The sequence below is a fragment of the Corvus kubaryi genome, unplaced genomic scaffold (assembly GCF_017639235.1).
Source record: "Corvus kubaryi isolate FWS band 111438036 unplaced genomic scaffold, C.kubaryi_AGA036_p1.0 71, whole genome shotgun sequence".
Classification (NCBI taxonomy): domain Eukaryota; kingdom Metazoa; phylum Chordata; class Aves; order Passeriformes; family Corvidae; genus Corvus; species Corvus kubaryi.
The window spans coordinates 13,015,835-13,040,284 of record NW_024582059.1 but is presented as its reverse complement, the minus strand read 5'-3'; the positions used below and the strand labels follow the sequence as shown (position 1 = coordinate 13,040,284).

The window sequence follows — 24,450 nt, the reverse complement described above, 5'->3', positions numbered from 1 at the left end:
TTGGGTTTGGCATTGCCATGTCCATTGTACCTTCAGCATGAGTGAAATGACTGAGCAACACTTGACCAAGCTGACTTGTTCTGGTAGTGATGGGCCCTGCAGTCCCCAGTGGAAGAGCTGCCCCTACTCTTCAGTTTTTTTAGTAGAAGACTTTTTTCAGAAGTACCCCCCTTTAACTCTGCTTTGTCACTCAAATACTGATGGCAAGTTAACTGAAAATGGATTTTTTTCCCCACTTAGATGTTGAAATTTGAAATTCAGTGAAGAGAGTCAGGAGAGACCACAGCAGAAGTGGCACAAATAGTGTGATGAGCTCTGAAATGCCTCAGCAGAATATGAAATTGCTTTTGATCCCCTTCTTAGCTGGAACATGCACAGAGATAGACTGCAGGAACACAGGTGAAATAGTGTCCGCCAGGCTGGGAAGAAGATGTCCTTCAACAGTACCTCCTTATATATTCACTCTACATTATTTTTCTTCCTTTCTAAGAACTTTCCAAGATGTATTTTACATGTTATTACCAGCATTTGATGTAGGGATGCCATGAAATTACTGCCTCTGTAGCCAGAAGTGCTAATGAGAGGCTCATTACTTTTTTTTCATATTTAAGGAATACTTTAGTGTGATGATAAAATGTGCCAACTTAAGGGGTGATATAAAGTAGAATTCTTGCCCCAGGTGTTATTTGTAATTGATGCTTCCAAATTTCTGCTCTTAAACTGGACACTACACTGTTCAAAAACTTGAAGAGATTTTTGCTAGTTTAGAAAGAAAAATTTGTTTTTCAGTAACAAATAGGTTTATGTCTTTTAACTTACATGTTTGAAATAAGCAGTGTGCTTATCCAAGGCTTTCATTGTTTTTGCTGTCCATATCAAGAATAAAAGAGGGAGCATTTACCAGATATTCACAAAATGACAAAACTTCCAGCTACCACATGTCTCTAATACTCATTTTGCACCTGTTTCTACTGAAAATCTTATGGGCCTATAAGCAAAAGCACTTGTGATTTGGTTTAGTTGGTTAAATTCCAGGAATTTTGTGAATAAAGAGCATGTATGTGTTTTCCAAACTTCCCTAGCTTTCACTGTTCTCAGAAATGAAGATAGGGATATAAAGAGACAGGTATAAATATATCAGTCAAGGTGTGGAATTGCTATTTTATCACTTTCGTTATTCCTTGCCATTTTAGTTACCTGCTGTGTCTTGACGTACTGGAATTTAAAGCTGATTAAAATTCCATACTTTATTTTTCTAAAAAAGTTTCTAAAAGCACACAAACAATCGGAAATAAAGTAATTAAGTATAGAATGCTCAGCCTGTTGTTTTAGACGATGCTGTAGGGAAAAATGTTGTCTACGCAAATAACATTACCCGTTGTCTTAAGTCAGCCAAGCAGGATGAAAGCAAAGAATGGTACAGGCTAATAAAGATACACCATCTAAAACTTTCTTCCTTACAACTTTTACTTGTTTCAGTGGCTGCCTCAACAATTATACTGATATGGCAGTGTCTGCAGTAAATATTCAAGTGAATTCTCATGTTCTGAAGGGATGATAATTTATTCTTGTGTAACTTAATTGTCCTTGTAGGATCCACAGGGTTCCTCCCTGTTGGTAGTGAGCTGATCATAGTTTGGAAAGTGCAAAGTCTACTCTTTGACTTAAAGGTGTGAGAATTGCAATTATTTCTTTGGTTGTCTCACTTCATTTGTTCTCGAAGTTAATATTCCTGTCGCATCAGCTTTACATTTTCACGTTTTCTCTCCTCTTTCTTATTGCTATGGCAGGAGCACATGGCTTGTACCATGCAAGTTTTGCATGTCAAAAACTCTGCTAGCTTATGCTGAGGAGGAAGAGTGTGGGAAACAGAGGAGCAGAAACTTCACAGGCATTAATGAGTTTGATTTACAGCCCTGGAAAGAGCTTGGATTGATGTAATGGCAAAGGTATACAGACTTTAAGCAGAAGAATTATAAACCTAGGTTTCTTTAGTTATAAGGAAAAATACGTATTGGGTGATATGGTGAAGGGTTTTAAAGTATAGTAATGTGATTTTATAGTTTAAGTTAAGAATGTGGCTGTTATAATGGAAGTATATGTGTGTACCTGAGCTAGCAAGGCGTTGGTTGTGAAACAGACGCAATGCAGTAAAAAATACCAAAGGTGATAGGTTATAAAGTCAAAACAGAGTTCAGTGTCAATTGCTTATTGGACCAAAAAGTTATAAATTGCCATCTAACTCTGAAACCTGTGACTTTCTCAGTTATGGTGAATTGTTACTAAATCACAGCCTCTGAGACTGATGCCTTGTTGATTTTTAAGTAATAAATCGTGATAACCGTGACTGTCCCATCTCTTGGATAAGGTGCCCACAGAAGAGTAAAGATTTCCTGCCTTTCACTGAAAGTTTTACAAATGCCAATCAGAGGTCCAGTAGGCTTGGATTGTTTTGTCTCTGTTTTATGGCACATGGCTGAGAGGGTTAGTCATCTGCCTTATGGCTTTTGCCTGCGTTTAAATGACTTGCTTCACTCATCTCTCAGTTATTTTTGTGACAGCCTTTATTCAGGAGTGATGGGATGAAGGAGGAACAATCTGCATTAGGTTAATTATTTCTTCCTGTATTTTCTGTTTTCTAAAAGTAATTAGTAATATCACAAGGCTTAGAAATTAGAGATTTTTGCTTAATCTGTGCTCTGATCTAGGCATCTCTGTTTCTTTGTCTTTTTCCAACATTGCATTTGTTCTTGAAAATGAAACAAAAAAACTTGATAAATGATGTTGTGTAAAAGAAATGCCAGCTTCAGCCCATCAGGGTTCATTTCATCTGAAAAATGATACTGAAATTTCAAAATGCTGCTTCTAGAACTAATAAAAAATGTCTCTAAGGGAAAACTTACTTATTTAATTCTCTGCTGCCAGATTTTGCTGGTAAACTTCGTGTTTTGCCGTATGGCCCTGGCCAAGCTGAAAATTTATTTCAGCAAAAGATGGACAGTAGTTCTGTTAGGAAGGAGAAAAGCTTATGGGTTATGCTTGGAGTTCTGTTGAAACCCTCATACTTACGGTCAATCACCCTGTTGTCAGTGTAGCTAGACTGCACTTAATTATGTCAATTTATTATGCTGCCTGCATGAAACCTTTCAGGGGAAAGCTGGTGGCTTGCTGGGGGTGTGTGTGAGGAGAGAATCTCCTTCCTTTGTGGAAACAGCTCCTGAGCAGTTTTGAGAGGTTGCTGCCAGATGTTAGGTGTGGGAGATGCAGGTGTACAGGGCGTGGAGTACTAGCAGACGAACCAAGTGAGATGGAATAAAAAATTTCAAGGACAGATATCCCTACTCTTCAATACTGCCCCAGAGGAATATGAATAATTCCTGGCCACTCAATGAAGTGACTAAAAATACACATTCTGCATTCTGTAGGACTTTAGCGCCCTCTTTCCTGTCTGAAGCTTTGATCACACTTTAAATCAACTTGCTGTTATAACCAGTAAAAGAACTTCAAGTTAGGTGGTAAAAATCTTCATAAATGGCTTGATGCAGGCTAAAAGACGTGACGTGGATTTTTGGGGCCTGAAAACTGTGTATTTAAGTGAATGCTACTGGTTTATCTATGTTTTGTGACATCAAGCTTTTTTAAAGAGGAAATTTGGTATCTGACTCATCTTTCTCAACTCCCCACAAACTCTTGCTTTGCTCTGAGACACCACCTGCAGTGCTGCATCCAGTGCTGGGGCCCCCAGCACAGGAAGGACACGCACTGGTTGGAGCAGGTCCAGAGGAGGGACACAAAGATAGCAGAGGACTGGAGCACCTCTCATGTGAGGAAAGGCTGGGAGAGTTGTTCAGCCCAGAGAAGTGTCCAGGGACACCTTATAGCAGCCTTCCCATACCTCAACGGTGCCTATAAGAAAAGCAGATCAGATGTTTTAGCAGGATCTGTTGTGATAGGACAAGGTATAATGTTAGCTAGAAGGAAAGGTTTTTAGAATGAGGGTGGTGAGGCACTGGAACAGTTGCCCAGTGAGGTGGTAGATGTCCCATCCCTTGAATGGAAACATTCAAGGTCAAGTTGGATGGGGCTCTGAGCAACCTGACCTAGTTAAAGATATTCCTGCTTATTCCAGAGGGGTTGGAGTAGATGACTTTTAAACATTCCTTGCAATGCAAATTAATCTTTGCAAATAATGCAAATATGATTCGACCGTTGTCCTCAAAATGTTTCATTGTGTGTTCAAAGTTGATGTGTTTTTTTCAAAAAAACAAAACAAAACCAAACCCTAAACCAAAAAACCCCCCAACAGCAATGACAAAAAAACCCAAAAAATACCCACAGAAAAAAGAAAAAGCGATTCAAATTAAATTAAAAAAGGAAAAACCAGAACGTTCAGGTAATAGCAGGCAAATGTCTTGTTCATTCTTCTGTTACCACTTGACCATGAGCTGGGGCTCTTCTTTTCTTGTCTGTCCATGTCCAGAGTGTAGTTGTGCAACACATTCCCTATTAATACACTCACATCCTAGCATATTCCTCAGGTTTTGTGGGTCAGATTTAGGGAACAGCAGCCTGCCCAGTGACTTGTATGCCAATCCAAGTTTGTGATGGATCTCTGATCCCTGAAAGCAGAGGCAGGAGAACAGCCTTGCCACAAAAGGTTCAGACTAATAAGTCGAGCAGTATTCAGCTTCAAAGGTTGTACGATGCCTATATGTGCGCAGGCATATTTTTGGAGTGCTTTGTCTTCTGCATTCAGAATCTATAGGATGAGCTAAGATCAAAATGTCATGCTGTATCTGGCAACAGTGTGGGCCAGAAATTGACATTTTGTGCATTTTATTTTAAAACATGGAATTTATTCCAAAAGCTGGAGTGATACTGCAAACTGCCTTGAAAATAAATGAGTTGGCAAGTCCAGTTTTAAGCTCAGTCCAGATGGAGCTATGGACAGCAAGTTTTAACATACACTCCAAAAATTATTAGGGCTGCTCTCCTGACAAACAGTTTGCAAAATCAGTTGCTAAAAGTATTAATTATGCTATTATGTAATGTACATTTAGTGTTTCACAGAAGAAATGCTACAAATCCTGTTATAAATTAATAATCATGCTAAATTTTTGATAACTTCCTTACAGCAACTTTTGGAAGTGTGTGTTTTCATTATCATATTTGTTGCAAGCTTTAATAAATTAATGGCACAAGTTACCGCAGTAATGTTAAATTAGGAGAAATTGTGTTCCAAATATAACTGTCATTTACTGCTTAAAATTTGAAAATGTGCAGTGTGAAAGGATTCAGACATCAGACATCAAATCATGGGCTGTATCTTTTCAGTGGGATGCAGATTCAGTGAGATCTTTTCTAAACTTGCACAGTTTTGCACAATACTGCTCTTCATGTCATTCTCAGCCTTAAACTGCAAATGGGTACTGCAAACTGGAAGCCATTCCAGCATCACCAAATATTCAGGTAATTCAAGCAGAGTCCCCAGACCAGAGAATGTAGCAACGAGAGAGTAAACAGCTGAAATAAACATTGAATTTTAATATGATGGTCTCAAAACCCAATGTAAAAGACAGGGGACCTTATGTCCTCAAAGTGGAGAGAGACAGGAGGCATTGCAGAGAGAATGAAGCTTCTGGTGGGACATAGTTTGTAGGCACTTACCTGTCAAGCAGTGTTGCATCAGCACAAAAATATTGTAAGCATGAAGAGCTGAGCTAGTACTGAAATTTTAGCGTGCTTATTTCCTCCTCTGTGCTGGTGTACAAATAAATATTTAGAGATATTTCAATATGATTCAGAGATCTGAGCTTTGGTCCTTCGTAGTCAACCAAAACAAAAAGCATTGTCTTTTTCATCTGTCTCTGGCCTCAGTTTGACAATTTATTAGATTTAGTTTTTCACAGCAGGCCACATTATAGGGGAAAGAAAGGGCAAGAAATGTTTTCTTCTGAAAAAGAACAGTATGGAAGCACTACTGCAGTGCTGTAGTAAAATAAAACTAAATATTCTGATTATTTTTAATGAGTTATTTACAATCAAAAATGAAAACCCTGAAGACCATACCAGCAAAGTCAAAGAAATCTCCTGTAGGTGGGCTAATTTCACCATATGATAAAATAACACGTTTCTGCTGTGGCACTTAGTGATTGATAATGTCATGAGAGAACAAAGCAATTAGGTTAATTTACACATTAATTAGTTTATTGCTTTCTTTTTGTTTGGTCTCTAATGCCTTTGTGTAAAAAATTGAGCATGTGCTGTTGCAGGGGTTTAATTTCACTAATTAGATTCCAAGTGCAGACATTGCAACACCTGCCTTGTAAGTGAAACCATTCTGAGTTAGTTCAAGCCCTCTGGTTGTTTGAGAGGATGCTCCCAAGGAAACAATATATGAAGGGTCCCACAACTTAGGGGCTTTCATCCCTGTATAAAGCCGGGGATTTTTCTTAAAAAGTTATTGGCCTCTGTTTATACCAGGGGCAGTTTTTGTAAGGTGATGTCTGGAGCTGTGCGGTGTTCAGGGGAGAAGTTTTGAACCTTTGGAAGGTGAGCGGTTCCTGAGAAATCTTAGTGCTTGTGAAGCTCTCAGACTCTTATTTCAAGATGATGGCGTGTGAGCTGTTTTCACTGAAGCAATTAATTAGCACTGGTGCTGGAATTCTTGTGTTGTTTTGTTACTTCTATGGGGATCATACTTCTGAGATGTTTCACAAAGACTTTTAAGAAGAATGTGATAAAACCTTTAAAAAAAGCTCTAGTAGGTTGATATCTTCAAGAATGGATACGTAGTTACATACATGGTCTGGATTTCTTCGTAAATTATGTCCCTGAATCCATTACATGCTTTCATTTATTGGTCATAAAACAGGATTTAACATAAAAGCTCTTATAATGGTAACATTAGGTTCCAACTGTTGTATGTGGTAATGAAATAGGACGGGTTTTAAAGCTGCAGTTTCCTCCTGGCATATTTATAAAGTCTGCTGCATAACATAGTTGGATGGTATCCCCTGAATTTAGAAGCAACTGTTTTCTACTCCTTATTCTAAAACTGTTAGAGGGCAGGGAGAAGGGATATACGTTTGTTTAATCATATGTTTTTACCAAAACAGCCCATTGTGTTGGTTCTGTTGAAGAGTATTTCAAGGTATCATAACTCAGAAAGCTGTGTTTGTAATTAGTGAGTATTTTGGAGATAATATTCTATTACTGACTTTATATTTCACTATATGAAAATGTAGAGTTAGTGTTAAATTTTAGGATTACTAGTTGGAATTTCCTGAACACCCACACAGTTTTAACTACCTAATTGTTGTACAGAGGATCCATTAACTGCTCAGCTCCTCTGATATTTTATTGTTCTTTCTCTGAGTACCTGGCATTTATCTGGCATCTAATCCTGTAGGCATGTGCATTTTTGCTAATGGAGGAATGTTTGTGGCTGTAGCATAATAACCTGTAGGACGATTATTTAGATGCCTGTATTTGGTTTGAGGCCCTGGCATGGTCGGAAAGCTAGACATTTTTATAATTGAACCCAATCCAAGAAGAGTTCCCTGAATCACCTGATGAGGGGGAGGACAAGCAGGGCTTGGGATGTAGGGAAAGAAAGCAGAATGCTGAAAGTATTTTGGGGTATTTTAATAAATATTAATTGGACCATTTTTAAATCTGTTATGCATCTCAGATGAACCTCTTGGCCAACACAAGGTATAATGAATTGCTTGCTTGCTTCACAGAAGCGTTCTTAGTGCTTAATAGCCCATCAAGAGATAGTATCTTGGGTCAGGCAGTAATAATACGATTAGGTGCTTCCCAAGTGTTTAAAAACCAATTCAGACAGGTCTTGAAGTGAGTGGCTTGTCTCCTTTATAAAGTATATGAATTTTCCGCTTAATTTTCTGGTCTCACTGGAAGTCCATCTTTGCTGTCTTGCCCATGTCTGTGAATTCTGCTTGGCATTAAGCAAACACTCCTGCTGTCCTTTTGTCTTTTAGTGGATTTAACCTTTCCTGTTAGCATACCTATCTTCCCACTAAAGCCTATACTAACAGTTCAGTACCTTCTTATTGAGCACAGAAAATTACTTGCCTTTTTTTTTTCTTCTTACATTTAAAATACACATAATTTTGATCAGGATTTCATAAAGTTTTGAATAAAAAAATTACCACCTGTGGTAGGAAGCATATGAAAATTTGTTTTTAAGTAAGGAAACCTAGTTTGGTAACTGAATGAAAGGAGTGCACGACTTGTGCTTCTTGGAAGGCAGTCATCATATCCAATATCCATTGTGAGTTTCCAGGGTTTTTTTTAACCTAGTAAAAGCTTGAAAGCTTTATGTTGCATCTGCACATTTTCTAAAGGAAAGAATGAAACATTTAGAGCAAAGGAAAGGTAAAGAGAAATGTTGGGGTTTTTTGGGGGCGTGGGGTCAAAATAAAATTTAAAAAGACTCAGGCTTACCAAAGGCTCAATTCCCAGCTGTCCTCATTTACTTTTCCTGATTTGTCTATAATGCTTTACTTACTACTGCACTGCTACTATTTGAAAGTGAAGAAGCCCCACTGGTCTCTTCCAAGGAGCGTTTTTTAAACATTGTCTGGTTATTCTTTGGTGTTACATTATCTTAATTTGTCACATTTAAATTTTTCTAATAGATTCCAGGAGGAAGAAAAGGGCTGAGGTTTGAAGTGTTGTTGTGTGCTAGATCAGGGGATATAAACAGAGCTCTTAACTCCTGTGGAGTTTAGAGAAAGGAAAGAAATGCTTGACAGGCCCTTAACAGCTATACTTTACCAGCAGCTGAAAGATGGAGGGCTATTGTATATTTTTTTTAAACTTTTTTTTTTAATTGGTTCCATATTTCTTGATCACCGGGTTCTAGCCAGAAGGATGTCTTTATGACTATGATATAAACCTTGGAAAGAAAAGCAGTTTTAATGGACAAGGTTGACAGTCTCTTAACTTACAGCAGCACTGACTGGCCATTAGAGTTTGTGTGCACACTTCTGTGTGGGTGGAGAATTTGATAGTAACAGATACTGCACATCATTTCTCTAAATGGCTGACCTTGAAATATCATAGCATCAGAATACCAATAAAGGATACACAGTTCTAAGAGCTGTAAAATGCCAAACAGCGTGTACCTTATGACACACTGATGTACAAGATTCCGAGATCTTATCCCTACAACTGCTGAAGCATTCTTTGTTAGAACAGAAGCAGTGTTGAGAAATTGTGTGAGACAGGGACAGGTAGATATTTTGATGCTAAAGAATGGTAATATGCTAATATGGTAATATGCTAATAATTAGCCAAATGTTTAAGTTCTGGTTACCTTTTTATCTTAGTATTGCAAAGCCTGTGTTTTCAGAGCTGAGTGAGGAGTTTGCCAATTTTTATGCTCCTTGACTAGATCTTGAGAACATCTAGGCACCCAGCAGGGCATTATTTTATATGATCATTGTAATATTTAGGAACGTGCTTTTAAAAGTCTGTGCCTTAATTCTGCTAAATATGGTGAGGGGCCTTTCTTTTTTCCCAAAATATATCCCTGTATTTCAGTTGTAAACTGTTTGGGATAGAACATATCTCTACTAGATGAGATTAGTAGGAGATCACTCGGGGATTAAGATTCAGTCTGGGATGATAGTAGGGTTTCACAGGTAATGTACTTCATTTTAGGAGAGCCACAGAATGCTTCGAGCTGAATTTTTGGAAGTATTTGAGGTAGGCAGATTTTCCTCTAAAAATCAGAAGCAATTGCTCTGACGTGTTATGTGGTCCAACTGAGGGATCTTTATCAAAACACTAATTAGTTATTTTTCCAAAGGAGGAAGATCTCTTTACTGTTGGTGAGGAAAAAGAAAATTCTGAATGGGAGAGAGAAATGTGGATTGAAGGCTCTCTAGATTAGTATGAAATAGGATTTCAGGATATAACCTCTGTATGAAACTAAGAACATTTTTCTTATAATGTAAAAGGATGTGTTTCTGATTGGCCAAGCTCTGGACAAATAAGAACTACTTGTTTTTCTGAAAAATTAACAAATACCAAGTTTTTATATGTTTATAGATGAGTATGTGTATGACTTCTACAACTGTACATATACACATTTACACACAGAGCTATAAAAATACTTGTGTGTGTATATATATGGTATCTGTATTTATGAATGTATACACACACAGCTGCACACTTAAACGCTGGAAATTAGTGGTTTAAGGCTTTTTCTAAGACCCTGCTTTAGAAGATAAGCCCTCAGGGAAGAAAGAAGGTGTGTTCAGCTCTGCTCATAGAGCCTGGGGTCTTTTGCTCTGCTTTCAGAGCCTTCCTGGTGCCAGTAGTGTTGCATGGGTTCTTCTCTGTTAAGCTGGTATCAAGAGAAGCAGACTCAGGGGAACCAATTGTATTAGTTTAGGCTAATTCTGCTGTAACAACATCTTGAGCACTGCTGCTGAAAACTAAGAAGATTAAAGTCCACATAATCTGGGGATCTTTATGTAAGTGAAGTTCAAATTACCATAAGCTCTTCAAATCATTGATCTGAGGATCAGTAAGAGGGGAAGAATAACTTCAACAAGCTCAAGCCGCAAATCCATATCTTCGGGTCCTCTTTCTTTTTTTCCCCTTTTTCCTCTTTCTTTTTTTTTTTCTTCTTTTCCCTTTTTTCCCCCTTTTCCCCTTTTTTCCTATTTTTTTAGTAAACTTCTTTAAGAATTCTTTAACATAAGAAAATTGGTTTTCTTCTACCTTCCTAGGGAAAAGGAGCTTTCAAAGGACCTGCACAAACTGTGTCTCTTACTCAGTTAACATGTGGTTGTATTGAATTGATGGAGGCTATTAAATGCTAAGAGCCACTGATTGATTATTTTAATGCTAGTGTACTGTTTCAATAAAGACTGCTTTTGAAATAGAAATCTGCCTTAATGGCACTACCATTTTACTGACTGTGGATATTGTAGCTTCTGATTTTTTTATCAATTAGAAATGAGAGAATAGATTAGTGCTGCTCAGTGAGTATGTCCAGATGCAAAGGAAACAAAGGCCCAAAGTACCATTGAGTTGCACAGGTTTTCACCCTATTTAACATTTACAGACTTGAAACGACGTTTCTGTGGATTTTCTGACCTTATGGTGGCAGTAATTCTACTAACATTGTGTCCTTTTCTCTGTTGTCATTCATGGCTCCATAGCCATGCTCAGGGATTTGGGGTGACATCTCTATGGGATGGTAGTTCAGTGCACATCTGCACCACGGACATGCTCCAGAATGGAGTGGTCCCATCCAATTTGCCTGTGGTGACAACCAAACCATCCAGGAAATCATTTGAAGGAGTAGTAGCAGGGTTGGTTAAGCCCTTTCAGAAGCATTTTGAAACTGACTTCCAGTGCTCAGAATGTTTTCAGGTGTGGTTTTATTAAAGTAGGAGCTTAGCCTAAGCGTATGGCAGGCAAATTTAGATCTCAGGCTGGAGCCATGTATTTAAAAGTGACCAAATTACATTTCTGAAATATTGTATGTTGATAATATTATATAGTCAGTGTTGTCACTTGAAGGAAATATGTTGTATTTAGTCATTAAAATAGACCTTTCAAGGCTTTTTTCCAACAGTTTAAGAAGTTTGTCACAGATAACATTTGCCTGTGAAGTGTTTTTATTGCAATAAACGCATTTTAGGAAGGTGGAGGGCTCTGGCCATCTGTAAGGAGCTCCTGCATTACCAGGCAAGGAACCAGCGCCTACTCCAGCTTCAGAGGCTGAGATGTTTTACTGATAAAGTGAAACTTCTAATTTAGGAAGAGCGTTCGTTTTTTTTTCCTTTCTAAATCTCTATTGCTGCTTTGAGATGAATTGCAGTGAATTACTGTAATAATACTGTAACTGGCCACCTGGATGCTGTTAATAATGAACTTGATGAAATACCATTTCTGGAATGAATTTTAAATGAGTTTCTTTTTTCTGCAGGAAGTAGAATGAGTTGCGTCAGAGAGTGAAGAGTTTTTCTGTCACAGATCAGTTAAAGTGCCTCTGAACTATCAGAAAAGACTGTACAATCTGAATGGTCACTGTATACCAACTCTGAGTCATCATTTTCGAGTAGCAATTGAGTCAGATTTTAAACTCTTAAGACTGTGAGTGGTGATGTGTTATTATGGTGCTTTTCATACTTTAGTACAGCATTCTGTGTTTGAAAAGATGGTAACTTTGTATGTTGAGCAGTGTGATATCAGCGTAAAGCCCACTGAAGTAACGGAAAATATTTTCTTTATTTGAAATTCAGAATTGCTATATTTCCAGTAAATCTGTAGCTTATACATAAACACTTGATCTCTTCCATAGAGGAGGATGGTTTTCCAAGAATACTGCTTATTTCCTTGTCAGGGCAGGAGCAGGGCATGGCTGGTGATACCAGCTTCTTCTCCCTGATAATGTGCAGTAAAAGATTCCTTCTGGGAGACAGTATATCTTAAATGGGTTATTTCTCAGGGCTGGGGTGGGACCCTCATAGGATGCCTGTAGAGGAGTATGAGGAAGATTAAACTTCAGTGAGACTTACAAAGTGAATGTACAGAATATTCTAAGGAATAATCCGTCTTCTAGTCTGCAGGCACTGGGTGGAAAAAAACCAGGACCTTGTTGCTTCATCTTAGTTTGTGCTTTTCTGGATACAAAAATCTTATGCAAGTGTAGATTCTGATGGTTTGAATATGGCTTCTTTTATAAACCTTTAAAAGTGGCCTATGTTAGGATACTTCATAAGTTTTTTTTTCTTTGCATGATTTATACCTGGGTCTTGTTTAAAGGCTATAAAACAGCAGTGGTTTAATATCCTTCAATCAAAAGCAACTTTACCATCCACCTCAGATTTTTATTTTAAAGGATGCAAAATATTTTACTCAATGAGCTTTTAATGCATTTAAAAATTAAAACAGACTGGTTTTTGTGTTTTATGAGAGTCTTGAAAAGCCTGAAATTTTAGCTCCCTTGGCTGTCATGAGGATCTGTCCATATGTGTGATCTCTGTGATACACTGTTTGATCTAACATGTTGTCTTTACTGTGTATTGCATAACTTGCTGAATATAAAAATGAACCATCCATAAAAGATAGTTATACTGCCCTAATTTCCAGTTTTTTTAGTATGGCAGTGGGAATTGCTTGTCTTAAGAAATCACCTTAATCTGGTTTTGTCTGTGGGTCCTATAAAACCAAAGTTAAGGAAAATTTAATGTGTGAAAATATTCTTTGTCCTTCCAAACTATGGTGGAATCAGCTTTGTGTTGTGTAAAAATTCAAATGGAACAGAAAATTGGAACAATACTTTAAATGAATAATAATTGTCATTTTCTTCACCGCTTCTGCTCGCGTCTTTAATTGTACTGAGTTAATTTAGTATGACTTTCTTCATCATGGGAAAAACTCTGTTAGATAACTTGCTCTGATATTAAAGGAAGATAGTGCGTATGCAGCAAAATAGTGGTCTTTTATTACTTTTCAAGTCCATCAAAATCTTTCTGAATCTTTCTGTGTCTTTAATGGATTCTCAACCACAACTTAGTGTTGTTTTGTTTCATGTTCTGGTTATATAGCTGTACTAGTGACTAAACCTAAGAGTGCGTGCAGATTAATTAAATTCCGTATTCCATTTTATCCAATAGCAGGTCCATCTTCTGTCACTGGGCCAGCCCAGAAGGGAGTACTTTTTCTTGCAGTTTTCTTTTCTTTCTGGGTTGCAAGTCAAAGCACATGGGAGATTGTGATTTGATTTAGCTTCTGAAAGTGTGTGACAGATTCATTTTTTTGTAAAACTGAGCTGAAATAAAATAGACCTGTAGAAGTTTTGCCCATAGGATATTTTGTTTTAAGAAAATGGCTTTCTTATGAAGGGTGTGAGCTGGAGCATAGTTTTAATTCCTGTAGAGTACGGTACTTTTATAAATGTGTATTTTATTGCTAACACCATATGGCTATACGTACGTTATAAAGGCTGTTCATGCTAGCTGGCTCAAAAAGCAAATGTATAAATGTCTTTAGGCTCAAAGAACTAACCCCTCCAGTTGTTAGTTTTTTCATATTTTAGTGTTGATCTTTCTGTTTTCTCTTACAAGGAATCTATCCCTGAAGCTGTCGAAGGAGGTGGAGCAAGGAGAAGCCAGGTACCCTCGTGTTAGCCAGCTGGCTGGCAGCCCATCTGTGGAATGGCCTCTCACTGGTCTGGAAGAAGGTGGAGGCATTGAGTCTCTGCCCTTCAGGTTGATGCTCCAAGACTGCACAGCTGTAAAGACATTGCTTCTGAAAATGAAGAGGGTTCTTCAAGAGGTAATCACCCACTTATTTGTTAGATTAATATCTTTCAGTATTAATGAGCTAAGCAGCAAAAGGGTCAGTAAAGTTTATGGATTTGATGTCTTCTAATATGTCTTGAATATGTGGAATTGATGCAGAAGTATAGATAGTCATGGCTCAACATGGTGAAGGTCAGAAAGTTTATACTAGCAGAATTTAATTGATCCTACCATCTTGATGTCCAGAGTGTAAAGCTTCTTTTGAGCTTTTACCAGAAAGGGGACAGGGGAGGCCAACTGCTTCAGGTCAAAATACATTGTATTGTTTTCTTCCAGTATTTTAGAGCTTTTCAGTTTCCTTGCTGCATTCGTTATCTGTTATGAAGTCACATGCAATTTATTTAGAGGAGAGATGCAAAGGAAAAAAATTCTATTAAGTAGCAGTACTAAAAGGTTGCCAGCTTGATTTTGTAAATGATGGCTGAAATGAAATTTTTTAGGCCATTCACTGGGCCATTTCCTAACAATTTCAAGAGTCCTGGCTTGTCCTGTTCTGCTATATTCTCCTGCTTCCCCTATGGACTGCTGGTGCTGCTTTGAACATTTTGTTTTGTCTGTTTCTCTTTAGAATTTTAGAGAAATCAAATCATTTGGTGTTTTTTTTTTTTTTTTTTTGACACTTTCCAGCCTTTTGGTGGAGCCTTTACTCAGGTGTACACCATTAACTTTCATCTTCGTGTTAGTGAATTGCAGTTTGCTTTATCTTTTTGATCTACAAGAAGAATATTTTTTTGTTGTTGTTTTTTTATCTATATAGAAATACAGAATAGTAATCTATTTATAGAAATAGAGAATAATTTAGGTTCAGAGGGCTCTCTGGAGGTCAGCCTTCTCTACTCAAAGCAAGGCCAGCTCAGAACAGGTTGCTCAGGTCCTTGTCCACTTAAACTTTTGGTACCTTAATGGAGTCTCCACAGCTTCCCTGGGTAACCATTCCAATATTTGACTACCTCATTGTAACTTTTTTTCTGAAGATGGAAACAGAATTTCTCATGTTGAAACTTCATCATATAATAAACACCAAAAATAAGTTGGGGGGTTTTTGCTGCTCACTTAGTGGTCGTCTGTATCTAAATTCAACCAACTATAGTCCTATCTGAAAAGGATTGTCAAAGGTTTAGCCACGATGGTTTGAAATGAGTCCTTCTAAACCACCTGTTTTTGTTGAATGGCAAGCCTCAGACTTTCGTGTTTCCTTCAGTTCACTAGAAGCTTGATTTGTGCTATATGGGTCCTTAATGCACTTCTGGATTGCAGAATCAAGAATTGAAATCATTAATTCTCCATTAGTTGCTTTTTATATAATGTGAGAATGTAGAGTGAATTGAAAGGATTTGTAACCTCATTGTATCTTGAAATAAATAAGAATTATTATATTATATGACATAGAAGTTCTAACATTCAGGTGGTAATATAGACAGCATTCTCTGTTGCTTCTAATGTGAATAATTCTATTATGATCAGAAAAGGTCTTTCTTACCATGATGGTAAGCATAAGAATTTTAGTTTAACTTACACAGTTCCATTAAACTTGTGTAAGAATCTACTGTTATTTTCTCTTTGGAAATATGTTGTACCTTTCAGTACTTCATCTTTAGAAACATTCACCAGGTGATCTCCACAGAAGGAACATAAGGTATTTCATGTGACTCACCAGAATTTCATGTCCAGTTACTAATACCTCCTTATATAACTCATTGATTTTATTTTTTCATCTTAATCATTCAGTCTTTTACTTATTTGTTCCTTTGTCCTATATAATTTTCATTTCCCCAGCTGACTGTAACACAGTGTGTCTCTGTAGTTTTCTTTTTGTCTTGCCCTATGAAATCAAAATAGCCTTTTCCTAATTCTACATTTGGATGTCCATATGTGCTGTAATTTACCTCAAAAGAACCTGAGTAGTTACTTTGAGCAACCAAAGAGAAGATGACCTTGAACTGTATTAGAAATTTATATTGAAATGACACAACTTGATTATCTTCAGAAATTCAGACATTTGTATGTTTATGTCACTTTTAAATTATTAGTGAAAGATTACGGGAAAGTATAATCCCATAAAATTGAAATACTGTATTGAAGAATCTGATAAATAAGTCATCTGAGTATATTTAGCAGACAGTTTCCATGGAGAAGATCCCCTACTTCCATTGCAACTAGATGTAATTTTTTTCATCCAAAAGTCACTTCTGCCCCAACCAATATTGTAAATCAAATTCAGAGCAGTCCAGAATAAAAGACATTAAAGAAAAATTCTTTCCTTAGCATGGAATGCTCAGGCATTTTTAGATGTAGTCAAACATAGTCTCTGGCAGACTTGTATAGAATTGGAGTATTTTATGCTTGCAAGACTGTAAAATAAGATTATATATTTATAAAACTAATAATATGTCACGTTTTCAGCCACTTTAAAATTATACAGACTTCATGGGGGAAATTACATGGGTTACCAGAAAAAAAAGTTGCGGTGTTTCTGTTTTATAGCTGATATTACCCATAGAAGAAGGAATTACAGTAGTGTACACCTCTTTATTGAAAAATAACATGCTAATTGAGTTAAAATATTAGCCCTGTTATTCAGTGTAATCCTTCTTCTTAAGCACTGAGCACTGCTTCTAAGGAATAATTTAATTATGATCTGCCAAAATGTAATACTAGCTAGTAAAATATGGTTCTTTTTGTTACAGTTGCTTGTAATTGAAGAATCTAAATGGAAAAACTGCATACAATGTATGCTGTACTGTGCTGCAGACTTACAGGCTTGTTATTAGTCTTATCTTGAAAAGGGAAATTGAAGACATGGCAGTAACTTTCAAGACTGAGAATGTTATTTAGTAAAAGGCTAATGAATGATCGTTCAATTAAGAGAATTAATTACCATTTCACTTTCAGTGAAAAAGCCTTGAAAATGTCTACTAATAATTCTTTATGGTTTTGGCCATGCAAGGCTCATAAGGCAGATGGTTCCCCAATGTTTTGGGGAACCTCACTGAACAAAGCTGGATAGTCTGGAGGGTCCTGGCATGTTGAGGAAACTTGTTGATTTTCCAAGTGCTCTGGAAGATCTCTCTCAATCTCTTCTGCAGCTTTTTCTCATGGATGTTCCATTTCTGACAAGACAAATCTGCAATAAATTGTGTAACCAAGACCTGTGGGATGCATAATTTCATGAAAAAGTATTAACCTGTACTACCCAACATGGGCAGCTTGATAAAAGCGACTTTAGCCTAGCAGACAATACAAGCTGTTCTGCGGCCTGTCCGTGATTTCTTGGTCCCCCTTTTCTCTGCAGCTCGTGGATGTTTATTTGGACTGTTTGGTTTTTGGTTTTTTTTCCTCAAAGTCTTTATGGTACTAACCTTTTTGTCAGTAGTAACTCCTCTCATTTGAAAGAGAGAAGACAAGAAAATGGGAGTTGGGTGGATGAAATTGGGAGCTTTTTCCATTCCTAAGAAGTGGATTCTTTACCTTCTGACTTCGAGCAGGCCTCTCTGCTCTGAACAGTTCTTCAATTAATCTCTGTCATTTTTGTTCTCCCCCATTTTTGGGGAAAAGTATAGAACAATGGATGTTCTATACTTTCTATGGTTTATAACATTTCTGGCAACTGATTGATTGTGTTTAGCCAATGAGCTTCTGAAAACTGGACTTTATGTTCTTTCTCACTTACTGCTATGAACAATAATGAATACATAATGCCTCCTAACCAAGCAATATGTTGGCTTTCCTGTGCTCTTCCAGATGAGAATGAAACTATTTCCATCTGTTAAACTTTTTTATGGCTTGAGTTATAGCTGGCTTAGGCAATGTTGAAGTCTGGCTAATCGAGGGGACATTTAAGGGCTTTGCCTTTTCTAAAATCATTGGTTGAACGTTTCAGGCACAGACATACTGAGCAGAACTTGTCGGGTTTTGGCTTTGTGCCTAGCAAGAGAAGGTCCTTATGCTGAAATAAACATAATGGAAAAATACAGTTGTATTGGGAAGGAATCCATTTAGTCAGTGATAATGGGGTTTTGTTCAAACTTTAGATGTTGAGCATGTTGATTAATTTCATTGAGTGCCATAATTAAAAGAAAATCTTTGGGTTTGTAGAAACAAGGTCATATTTTCTATGTATTCTTTATGAAATATATAGTTTATTAGCTGCATAATTCTACTTTTGGTTATTTTTATGGCGATATCAGAAGTGACCTTACTGGTTGCTAATCTAAAAAATTAAGATACGTTGTCTATATGTTTGTGTAATTTGGAATATAAATTATTCAGCTCATGCCTTTTTTGGAGCTCTGCAAAACACCACGCAGGCTATGGTGCTTTAGCTAATTGCTACAATTAGCAATAGGACTAAGTTACTTTGGACATGGATTGCATACTGTGTTTTACTAATTAATCATTTATTTTACTGAGGGAAATTGCTGCTGCCTGTGGCTGTCATTAAAAGTTAATGTGTCCGATACAGTGTCTTTAGATTGCACTTGAAAAAAAAAGACCAAAAAAAAAGAGAAATGTGGAAAATTATGTCAAAATTGCTGTGAGACTGGCCATAAGGGTTGCCTGAGATTAGTGGGGCAGAGTGATACCACTCAGGCTGCAATTAGTCTGTCAGATATCACTGGCTGCATTACTTCTCCCCATGCATCTTTCACCTCATCAGTAAAATAAGCATAATTATAGAGTCCCCTTTTATGCTGCACTTGCAATCCACTGATGGAAAGTACTGAGAGAAGGCTAATTGCTGTTTGGATATTTTGTAGTCTGATCGCTGGTCAGTATGGAATTGCCCTTAAACTATGGTTTTTAAAGACATTAAAACATTTCCTTCAGTCTGCTATAAAATGTATTATACTTGCTAATACTGTGTTAGCCGCTCTAGGAACCAATTGAAAGTTTAATACACTGTAAAATACTGCAGGTTTTTTTCCTTTAAGTAACTTTGTAATTAACCACTGTAGCACTGCTGATTTATTGAACAGCTCTGCATTTAACATAGCCCCTTTTATCAAGTAATCCATGCTGGAAATTGGTAATTCCTTCATTTCATGGTATGTTGATACTACATATACTCATAAATTTAAATAACTAATAATAAAAATGGTACTAGGTTTAGTAATAGGATTTAAATTTATCACGTTCAATTGGCTTTTTCTTTTGGAAATATACATGGGCTCATGTATATACTCATGCCCAGCTAGTTGCAAAGACAGGCAGAACACCCCATTGTTGCACTTTGTGTGGTTTTTTCCTAGGAGCATATCTCAGGGTGATGGAGAATACAGGGGACAAATGGATAGAGTTAGGTGTTCTCTTCGGCAGTGAAGATGTTTTATTCTGAGATTACCCATTGTAAGGAGTTTAATAACAAGGAACAAACCCAATGTTAGTTATTTAATTAGACATTCTCAAGGTACAAGAGCACCTCTGTACATTCCATGTGATGGAACTGAAGCAGATCTGCTCCATGACTTTCCCTGGCACCAAGCTGACAGGCCTGTAATTTCTGGGAGCCTCCTTCCAGCCCTTCTTGTAGAAAGACATCACATTTGTTAACCTTCAGTCAACTGGGACCTCCCTGGTGAGCCAGGACAGCTGCTAAATGATTGAAAATGGCTCACTGAGCGCTTCCACCAGCTCCCTCAGTACCCTTGGGTGGATCCTATCTGGCCCCATAGACATGTGCATGTCTAAGTGGTGTAGCAGGTTGCTGGCCATTTCCCCTTGGATTATAGCGGTTTCATTCTGCTCCGTCTTCCAGCTCAGGGGTCTGGGTTGTCCCTGAGGACAACTATCTTACTACTAAAGACAGAAGCAAAATGGCATAAAGTTCCTCATCCTTTGTCACTTTGTTTGCTCCCACATCCAGTAAAGGATAGAGAGTTTCCTTAGCCCTCCTTTTGTTGTTAATGTATTTATAAAAACTTTTGTTGTTGTTGTTTTATATGATAGTAGCTAGACTAAGTTCTAGTTGGGCTTTGGCCCTTCTAATTTTCTCCCAGCATAACCTCATGAAGTCTTTGTAGTCCTCCTCAGTTTCCTGCTTCTTCTTGCAAAGATCTCAAAGGGTTTTTTTTCCTGTCTTTTGGCACATGGGGATGGGCTGTTCCTGTGCCATTAAGATTTCTTTCTTGAAGAATGTCCAGCCTTCCTGGATTCTGTTTCTCGTAAGGATCATTGTACTTTACAACGGATGCTCCTGAGTACTTTAGAGTGTGAGGTTACAGGTTGGAGATGGGCACACAGCTCTGGGCCCCTGTGAAGCCACACTAATCCTGGCTCAATAAGAAGATCTTCTGAATTGGTTCAGCTCTGTTATCAGTTCATCATTGCCCATGCTCATGCTGAAGTTGTTTTGAAAGCTACATTGATAATGTTTTTGAGCCACACTTTGACATTATCAGTCTGAAATGAATACCCTTAATATTTAATACTGAAAATGGAAAATTTCTCTATTTCTGTTCTGTTTGTTCTGCTGCTGTGGCTTAATCTTTGTAGATTACGTGTGTCTGTGTGCTGTAGCCTCACTGAAACTGGATTGACCATGAAACGTTGTCTTCCACATGTGGGGGGGGTGGTGATAGAAGTGTCTACTCCCCGTATTCAGAAAGCAAGTGATGAGTTATTTCTCCTGTGGTTGCCTGAATGAAGCATTTTCGTATGGCAGGGCAATGTGCTCCAGGTTAGCACAGATTTGCATAGAATGTGTCCCAGCCTCAACAAGCCATGTCTGAGCAGCACCTTGCAGGGAAGCATTAAAAATAGTAACCCTATTAATAGGTAATGTCCCTACATCAGCAGTTCTGTGCAATTGGCTGTGATTAACCTGTGGCTGAACACCATAAAATTATAACTGTTGCAAAACTGAAACCATGGTCTTGTTTAGTACTTCCATGGTTTTGATCCATTGCTGCAGGTGGGTCAGCTAAATCCCACCCCTCACTTCTTGGCAGTGGAGCTGATCACACCAATTACATTTTGTGGTAAAACTACAAATACCAAAAAGTGCATTGCAAAATAATGAGCAAGCGGTGGAAGAAATCCTGACTGTCTGCAAGAGTCTATAGAAGGAATTGATTATACTAAGTTGTTAGGGCTCATGAGTAATTTGATTTAAATGAAAGAAGGTAGATGGAAGAATTTCTGATAAAAAACCATTTAAGACTGCCAGATCTAACAGATTTTGCAATAAGTTACCCAGTTATCCAGTTTTTTAAAGGAAAAAAGTAATTGAAAATAGGACAGCACCTAAGCGTCATTATAATTGATTTTCCTGCAAATTTATTATAGTTATGAAAATACCAACTCATCAAACAGTTTTGTAATTTACAAAGAGCATTTCATATGAGGCTTATAGCTGGTGCCATTACCTTCAACTTCAATAGGTTAAAACCAAAAAGAATTGTCCTCATTTAAATAGTCTGTCAACATCGGAAGCTGGACAGTCCTTTATGCCCCCTATATTAAGATTTTTTTCTTCCTCGAAACGATAGGTTGCAGTTTTCCTGACACTGAAAAATGTCTGGTTCTATAGATAAAGCAGTAAAACTGGTAATATGCAACTGTTGCTGTAAATGGATGTTCAAGGAGAATAAAATGTAACAGATAAAAATGTAGGTCTTATACTCAGGTAGTAGAGTGCCAGCTGTGCCTGTAGTTACCCATTTAACTATTTGTGTTCATGTATGACCATACAGATGATTCTGCAGCATTTAAATTTGATCTCTTAATTATCCCTAATGCCTTGATCATCCACAATTTTGGAAACAAGTGCTAGTGTAGTCACAGGAGAATATCTCACCGTTCGTAGCTTAGCTGGATCCTGGCATAGCTCCGTGCTACAGATTTGTTTGATGCCTTCTCTGCACAGTGCATTCCATTACTTTGCAGCCCAGGTTATCAGAACAGTGCTGATCATTTTTCTAGTGGAAGAAAGAAAATAGATGAGAAATGCTGATACAGCATGCTTGCAACTGAGCACCCTGTTCTACTAGATGTCATCTCTGCTCTCTGCAGGGGAGTTGGAGTGTTTGATGATTTTATGATTTTGACAGAAAATAATAGTGCTGATTTTGTGCCGTCTGGCTCCACTTGAATTCATGAAGATTAAGTGGTTTGTTTGAAGGCTTACATGATGAAACCCAGTGACAGAGAAACAAACATTTTTTTGGAAAAGGATTTAGAAATTGCCCATTGGTGACATATCCTACACCTGGTTTTGTAATTGTCCAGAGCCAATTGGTAGGCACATGTATCTTTCATGAGCATGTGATGTATCGAAAGAAATATTGCATATGTCTGATAGTCTGTATTTTCCTAGTTTATGTACCTTAATATTAAAAAAACAGCAGTTCTCTGCCTCTGGTCAGAGCCTCAGCTGGGTGTGAAATAGCATAGGTGCATTTAATCCAGCTGGTATTTGGTGCCTTGTCAGACTGCTGCTCTCTTCATCTTTCTTTCTCCTTACATTTTTGTGTTCATGGTGAGTTCCCTTTACAGAGACAATAATCATCCATGTAATGAAGAGCTCATGGATGTAACATGCAAACTTAGCTCATGCCTAGAAATTTTTTTAAAATTTAAATTGAATACTCTCCTCTGTTTTCCCTCCTGGACTCAACAAAAGGTATTGAAAAGTTGTCAGGTAAAAGCAATAGCCTCATTTGCAAGCTTAAGAAGAAGATTCTTCTTTTTATCAGCAGCTCTTGTGTCAAATCTCTGTGAAGATAATCTAAATAGGAACAAATATATGTTCAGAGATAACTGATGTTGCCTCAGTAGAAACTGTGAATGTCATAAAGCAGCTAAGAAAGGATACAGTTTGATTACTTACATCTCTTTGAAGCAGGATAGAGATAAATGAACGACTAGTCAAGGATCATTTCTATCCTAGGATTTCTATTTCTCTTATGTGGCACTATTTTTCCTGCCCCTCCTGGGCAAATCATTGTGGTGGTGTTTTTGGGGGTTTGGTTTTGTTTTTAAACATTTTATTTTAGTGTAATATGAGGAAAACAAATCTCTGGTCACAGCTACAAGCCGCCACAGTGGAAAAAGAGGGGCAGTTTTTATTACTTGCCATGCCATGCAAAAATCTCTTCTAAAGATTGTTCTTTGCATTTCATTTAAACTATGGTATCAAATTAAATTAAAAGTCCTTAAATCTCCAGTGTACAGCCATGCCAGCCTTGCTCATCTGTGTAAGTCCCCTGCTGCTGATAAACTTCTGGTAGTAGCACAGAGAAAGCAGGCAGTGTTTGGGTCAGTCCTTTTGCTATGAAAATGAGCATTTTTCTCACTAGTCCCCAACCCCTTTTTGTTTTCCCCCTCTACACTTTGTGATGCAGCTTTGGATCGGTTGATGTCTTAAACTTTTACTCCTACCCTCATGCATGGTGCTATGGAGCAACAATTGCTTTTAAAATTAAGACTGTCAGGGTGCATGTAGGGAGAAACAGTTTAGCGTGTCTGGATGTAACCAAAATCTTAATAAGTGAGCAAATCTCCCATGTGAGCAGGACCTTTCCTGATTTGCCCTGTCAGAAAGAAGAACTTTGTATTCCTTTTGTGTAGATAGCTTTTATATTGACACAGAGATTAGCCTTTTTAGAGTACTGAAACTGAACATTCAAGGGTAGTGTAAGATAAACCATGATAAAAATATTGCTGATTATACAGACTTTTATAAAACCAGCCAACTATCATAAATTATGCTGTCTAGTTTTTTATTTAATCAAAGCTCTCTTTCAAAGTTTGTTGAGGCAGTGGAGAGCTCTGCCTTGATGTTAGTGAGCTTTGGGCTCCCTGAATGAGTAAGACAGTGACATCAAAATGGATTCATACTCACAGGTTTTGTTTGTATGTGGTTGTCATTATAATTCACATTCTGGTGGGCCTGACTGCCTTTTTTCATTGTGCTGGTGTGTCCATGTCTGTGGCTAAAATGAGGGTATTTAGCTGTATATCATTTATATATTTTTACAATAAAGTACTTAGGAAGACACATGTGCTTTTGAAATATGTACATAACTATGCAGTTCTCACAGGTGTACCTAAAATATGCCACTGTCTCTTGCTAGTTACAGTGATGGTTGCATTGAAT

At 37.5% G+C, this 24,450-nt stretch overlaps 1 protein-coding gene across 6 annotated transcripts in view; it reads left to right on the top strand.

Annotated features, from left to right (window-relative positions):
* The window catches only part of CCSER1 (coiled-coil serine rich protein 1), a 629,908-nt gene that overhangs the window by 234,045 nt on the left and 371,413 nt on the right, over nt 1-24,450 (top strand). For all 6 annotated transcript variants that reach the window (XM_042049677.1, XM_042049676.1, XM_042049678.1 and 3 more), the window contains exon 6: nt 14,118-14,328. In XM_042049677.1, the coding sequence (XP_041905611.1) occupies nt 14,118-14,328 (211 nt within the window). The remainder of the gene's footprint in view (nt 1-14,117; nt 14,329-24,450) is intronic.